This window comes from Vitis riparia, chromosome 9 (assembly GCF_004353265.1).
Source record: "Vitis riparia cultivar Riparia Gloire de Montpellier isolate 1030 chromosome 9, EGFV_Vit.rip_1.0, whole genome shotgun sequence".
In the NCBI taxonomy this organism is placed as follows: domain Eukaryota; kingdom Viridiplantae; phylum Streptophyta; class Magnoliopsida; order Vitales; family Vitaceae; genus Vitis; species Vitis riparia.
Genome location: NC_048439.1, coordinates 5584711 through 5591723, shown reverse-complemented (window position 1 = coordinate 5591723; position 7013 = coordinate 5584711). Strand labels below are relative to the sequence as shown.

Sequence of the window (7013 nt, the reverse complement as noted above, 5' to 3'; positions counted from 1 at the left end):
TGTGGACGAACTCCAATTTCAAAAAATTGGATTAATTTTACAATTGTTATTGGACTAATTTTAGAATTGTAATTGAATTAATTTTACAATTATAATTGATTTATTTTATAATTGTCCTTTGATTTATTTTTAAAATCCTAATTTTAGTCCACTTGGTACTTGTATCTTATAAATGACTTGCCTAAAAAAGCTTTTGATTTGATGCAAATGTTGGAAAAACTTAATTAGCCTTTTTTCGAATCACAAATTCTCAAGATGTTTATCTTCACATTAGATCTGCATCCCCTTAAACGTTAAGGATAGATCCATTAGGAGTACATATGGTGTTGTGCTACAAACATAAAGTACAATATAGGTGTTGGGGAGTAAGACTTAGGGATAGCTTTCGCCAATTAAATCTGTGTATTGTACTTTTATACTGTGGATTAGTGATTTGAGGTCTCTGACCCCATAGTTTTAACATCTATATGTTGTGTGTCTACGTTCTTGTGCTGAATGTGCTAATGTTTTTATAACTTACAAGGAATAATTTAAAATATATAATTTTAAGCTAAAAAGGATTGAAATACCTGTTTAGCGCTCTCTAGGTATTTCTCATATTAGATCAAATAACTTCCAATCGGAATCAAAGTAGGGAAAAATTTACAAATCAAAATTTTCTTTGATGCTTGTCTTTGATCTTGGTTTCATGGAATTTAAAGAAAAGATGAAAAAAAAAATTACTTTTAGGTTGTAAAACAAGTTTTTCATAATTGGAAAACATTACATAAAGAAAATAAATTATTGAATAAAAAACTCAAGAAACAAGAATCTGTATGCGAAATTTTGTTCCTTAAATAAAAATAAAAAAAGCAATAAAAAGTAATTGGTAGTTTGAAAAAAGAAAATTTGTCACTTTCCAATAAAGTTGCCTTTTTGGAAAAAGAAAATTATGAGTATCATACAAATAAAGAGTCCTTGAATTTTGAAATAACTAATTTCAAGAAAAAATCATCCTATAAGGAGAAAGTTTAGTCCCAAATAAAATAAAAGGAAAACGAAAGGATCCTTGTAAGAGAAAAATAATTGAATGTTATAACTATGCTAGGCTAGAACATATGTCTTTTGAATGTTCAAACCCCAAATAAATTAAAACGTCTATGCAAGTAACAGGTCACTTAATGTTCAAAATTTGAGTGATAGTAGTGATTTGGGATAAGATATAGAATGAAAACATTTTTCAACTATAGATCTTAAATGAATTTTGTTTCATATAAGGAGGCTATTTAATTTTATTTTATTTTTAAAGATCATGCCCAAAATATATTATTTTTATATTTTTAAATTTAGAATATATATCATTTTCAATAAAAACAAATATAAATTTCTCCCATGCATCAAAAGGTTTGTATTTTATATTATAGAGTATAGACTTTGTGATGGTTATTTAGCATTTTTGGAGAAGTTTTTTTAGAAAGAAAATTAACTTTGATTTAGAGATTGAAAAATGATTGATTTTTAAATATTGCTTTGTGATATAATAAGTTTAATTAGTTAATGATATAATAATATATAATATTTTATTTTTATTATACTAATAATTTTTTCTTAATTTCCACAAAGCAATTTTTTTCTTTCGATCCCTTTCACCGGATCTTGGATCATCTGGATCACCTTCTTCCGATCCGGTGAGCATGAGAATTAAAGCCACCATGTCTCTTCCATAACCTATTTTTCTTTATTCGATTTCCATCGATCTTTGTCCTCCCCATCCTTTTCATGCCTAATCCTCATCCCTTAATTTCCAACTGACTAAACAACTTTTTTGCCATTGCGATCTTTTTCATCCTAATCCTTATCTTTGTCATCCTAATCCTTATCTTTGTCATGATTCATGAGCTCTTAATCCTTATCTCTGTCATGACTCATGTGGTATCAAAATTTGTCGGCTTGGGAAGATGGAGAGGATAAAAGATGGAAAATAGTTGAATTTATGCATCCTCTTATCAGACAAGACTTGAAGAGAATCAAGTGATTTTTTCAAATTTATTTTTTTTATTATTCGTATTAATTATTATTATTAATAATTTTTAAAAATAAATCATGGTATCTTAATTAGATTTTGCTACTTTAAATTGAAAAAAAAAAAAAAAAAAAAGCTTTGAATGTTAACTTTTATACTCAATATATTATTAATGTTTGAAGCTCACATCATACATCCGGTGATTTCCATCATAATATCTTTAAACAGATCGATCTGTCGATGCAGATATGAAAACAAAAGAGAAAAATTTTGATATATATAAAAATAAACACATAAACATGGTCCAGTTCATAAAAATCAAACAAAACCACATCCACGAAGTACAGTCCAAGTTCTAATACCAAGTCGACAGATTGCAAGTAAAAGAGATCACATCAACCAAGCTTTACTTAAGCCCTAAACCTACCTCCCCGGAGAAACAATCACCGGCGGAAATTCTACAGCTCCGGCACATCGGAGGCGAGCCGAGACGCGATCGACGAATGGTACATAATGTCATGAAACGACGCCGACTCCATAGTCTTCCTCCGCAGTTGCTTCGCCTTCTCCTCGGTGAAGCATCCGAGAGTGAACCGCGACCTGGATCTCGCCGTTTCGCTATCTTTTCCTTCTTGTGCTCCGGCGGATTTCTCGGCCGATTCGCCGACAATGTAGTCCGGATCTGAAGACCACCCGAAGATCGGAGACCACCAGGTAGGCTGAGATGCTCTCCGGCGGTTCTGATCGAGCTTACGAGGGCCGGAGACGGCGGAGGCACGGATTCCGGTAGGATTGAAGACGGAGAGAGTGGAAGCCATTGAGAGAAATGAGAGAGGTGAGAGAGACACACAAGGAGGGACAGGATGGAGGACGGAAAGAGTAAAGAGGAATGGGGTCAAGAGGAATGGATAAGATTGCAGAGGTGGCAGGCGTCGGATTCTGCACTTTTTGCGCTTTACTTGAAAATTGCTTTTTACTTTTTTGAAGTTAGAGCGACGTCATATCTTTTCTTTAAACCAATGTGCGGAGCGGATAGCGACAATTGACTTGGCGGAGCGTACAAGGAAGGGGATATTTTGTATTGGGCCGGCTATCGGGCTCCTTTGGTTTGGGTTTGGCCGAGTTTAAGATATATAACAAGGCCTGCAACTTGAGCCCACTCCAACACCAATCCAGGTACCAAAAAATAAAGCAACGATTTTTAAAACAATTCTTCAAAAAAAAAAATTAATAAATAATACATATATAAACTATTGATTTTAATTTGTTTAAAGAAATAATATTTTTATTTTCATTTTCAGTAAATAGAAATAAGAAAAAAAAAACAAGTGTTAAATTTTGTTTTTAAAATTTTAAAAAATCCAATAAATATAAAATAAATTATTATTTTTAAGGATAAATTCAAAATTGTAGAAAAATTATCTTTTAAATGCCAAAATTGTTATATTGTCCTTTTTTGGAAAAAAGAATTAATAATTTAATGTAATAGTTTTAAAATAAATAAATAAAGAATGGGCTCGCCACAAACCAAACACGATTTTCAAAAAATAAAAATTTAAAAAAATTAAAATAAAATAAAATAAAATAACTTCCAAATTCAGCTCTGCTCTCTGTCCCAACTCCCATGCTCCCATTGCCATGCCTGGACTATATGCTGTGTGCCCTGTATGGGTGATAATGCAATAAAAAAAATATACACTAAAAAGAAGAGGTATGCACGTGGGGATCCTGGAGCACGTGCTCTACTAGTCAGCCAGCTCTCGGTTATGTAATTGGCTTAAGTAATATAATTGATCATTATTATAGCTATTTTTAAAAAATTAAACCAACTAAATTAATTCATTTACACTTCCATGAAATAAAATTTTCCTTTAATTTAAAAAAAAGAAGTTGTCAAAGTAGCATAGATCGTGTAGAAATCGTGGGACTTGCATTCGTCAAGTTCTCACAAAAGATGTTCGGACAGTGTCTATACTCAATTGTACATGTAATAAATATTCTGAACCATTAGGTGAAAAATAATCATAATTATTAACACCCGATCCAAAGACAGTTGTTCGTAGAGTCAATTATTAGCATTTAAAGTATTAAAGAAACACATAAAATATTATAATTTTATTAGAATAAAAAGCCACCAAATATCAAAATTCAAGTATAACAAAAGTTTTCTAAAAAGAAAAGTTGGAGTTCGTTTTTTTAAAAAAGAATTAACTTAAGTTTCGAAGGAGTGTGTTCAGAAAAACCATTCGGACACACCTTGTTGTAAAAACACTCATTTCGTTTAGAGAAAGTTAACAAAAAAAAAACATTATACATTGTATACCAACAAAAATCAAAGAGCCTTTGAGACTATTTGATTTGTAAAAGAGTCTTTGTGTTTAAGTTGAAAAATGTACTTTGGTTTTATTTTTTTAGTTATCTTTTAAAAAATTATTTTTATTTTCTACTTCCTTTAACAAATAAGTTCAATTAAATATAGTAAACACTACTTTTAGAAAATAAAATTACATAATTTTGTTTGGTTCTAAGTTTTCACCAATACAAAAATATATATAATTAAAATTTTATATAATTATTATTTCATGCTCATTATTTTTTTATTTTTCATTATTTTATGTTAAAATAATTCAATAAAATATTCTAATATTCTTATAATTAATCAAATTCTTTATTCTAATATAAAAATATATTCACTAATAAATAAATAAGATATTCATATTTATACATTTTTTAATTTAATATTTGATTTCAAATATATATGAAATAATAATTAATTATTAATAGTTTTTGTGTATTTATAATATTTATATTCGTTTTATATTCTAACTATTATAAGATCTTTTACGTGATTTTATTCATTTTTATGTTTTCACATTTTTAAGAAAACTTTAAACATACCAAATGGGTGGTTTCACTTGTTTCATTGTTTAATAGTTTTTAAATTACTTCAAGCATCAAGAGTACTTTTTGAGAAATATATTTTTAAATAATTCTCTAATGTTTTGTAAAACATAAATATGTTTTAAATTTATTTTTATATTTTTAAAAATAATTTATATCTATAGTATTTTACTTTTAATTATTTTTCATATTTGTATAATTATTTTTTAAAATAATGCTTAAAAAATAACTTAAAAGCACCTAAATTATATTCTCATAAAACATCCTATTTTATATTTTTAAGAATAAAACCTTGTATGTGTGGACCTTGCATTTTGACTCAATGTGTTCCCATGATAATGAAACTCGTTTTTTTTTTAAATGATTTTATTTATTAAAAAGATGACTTGAAGTCACCACTTATTTTAATTTTTTTTTTAAGAGAAAACAAAATAAGAAAGAAAACTCTATGTGACTCCTTATTTGGAAAAGACATGTCTTCAAATTGGGTCTAGAAGTCAGGTTACCTATTGGGAAGGTACAGTGGTGAGCCTATTGGGAAGGTACAGTGGTGAGCAGTAACACCCCTCTAAACCCATATACATCCGGTTTCTACTAATCGAATTAAGGGAATTGTGAAAATTAATTAATTAATCATGGATACCGAAATTAATAACATAAATCAATATACACAAAAGTAATGATGAAATCGAATTACAAGAATACACAAAATATGTGACAAGAATTATACAAAATGATTTATTGAACTAAATAAAAGGGGAAAGATATTTCAAAATAATTAGTTTTCCGAAAATTTCAAAGGATTTTTATTAAAAACAATTTTGAATTAATGATTTCAATTTATCTATTTAAAAAAAAAAACAATTTATTTTTTCAATTTCATTCATATTCAATTTTCAAAAAAAAAAAATTATTTACACTTATTGTATCAAAAGAGTTTATTATAAAATTTCAATTCTTATTGTATCAAAAGAATGAAATTTTACAATTTTATTTACAAAATCATTTCAATTTATTTTCATTTAAAAAAAAAAAGTGACTTATACAAATTATTAAAAAGAATAACTTTATTTATAAAAGAATTTTTAATTAAAAAGAAAAAAAATTAAATCCTCAATTTCTAAAAAATACTTTTAATCCCATTTTAATTAAGGAAAAAGAATTCATTTAAGAAAAACATTTTTTTTGGACAATTTTATTAAAAATTAAATTTTGGGACAACTTTATTTAAAAAAACAATTTTTTGACAATTTTTATTGAACAAAAAAAATTTTATACAATCTTATTAAATACAATTTTTCTAAAAGCAATTCTTTTGGATTTTTTTTTCTAAACACATTTTTTTGAATTTTTAAAAATATAAAATATAAAAACTTTATTTTATTAAAACAAATATTTTAAAATTATTATTTTATTAAAACATATTTATTGAATTCTTTCTCTTATTTAAACAAAATTTTTAATTTGTTCTATGTTCAATTTTGTACATAACAAGTAAATATATACAGATAAATATTTACAGAAATCAATAAAAATAAAACTAAATATAAATAGGAAATCAAATATATAGGCTTACAACAAGTTCAATGCTCCATTTACAGCTTTTCGAGTCTCACTTTGTTCCATGAAATTTCATGCTCCACGTGTCATAAATTTATGCTCAGCCAACAAGATCGCAGAAGGAGCCCATACAAAAACAAAAATAGTCCAAATGTGATAAATCAAAATAAATCCAATTAAGTCTAAATTTAATATCTTATAATTCAAACCTAATTTAATAAATAAACCTAAATTCACAACCAAAATTAAGCCTAATTTGATATCCAATAGATAAACAAGCCCAAAACACAAAGACCAGAAGCCCAAATCATAAAATTTAATCAAAATCCAAGCCCAACAACATAACAACCTTCAAAGTCCCAAATAAAGATCGCACGGAGCAAATAGGCCAAGTCGATTAAAAAACACAAATCCAACTCATTCCCGTGTCATCATCCAAAGCTCAAGATCAAAATCGAATCTCAATTAATAAACAAGCCAAACAAATAATAATAATTATAATAATAATAAAATAAACAAATAAAATACAAACTATGGAAATCAACAAACT

At 27.1% G+C, this 7013-nt stretch overlaps 1 protein-coding gene across 1 annotated transcript; it reads right to left on the bottom strand.

Annotated features, from left to right (window-relative positions):
- Nucleotides 1-2278: 2278 nt before the first annotated feature.
- Nucleotides 2279-2954, bottom strand: LOC117922582. The gene has a single exon (XM_034840739.1). It carries the CDS (start codon nt 2818-2820, stop codon nt 2461-2463), a length of 360 nt encoding a protein of 119 aa, XP_034696630.1. The 5' UTR covers nt 2821-2954; the 3' UTR covers nt 2279-2460.
- Between the last annotated feature and the right edge of the window lie 4059 nt (nt 2955-7013).

Bases quoted from the DNA above. Each gene is read 5' to 3' on its own strand.
- LOC117922582 (XM_034840739.1), bottom strand. From the start codon at position 2,820: ATGGCTTCCACTCTCTCCGTCTTCAATCCTACCGGAATCCGTGCCTCC.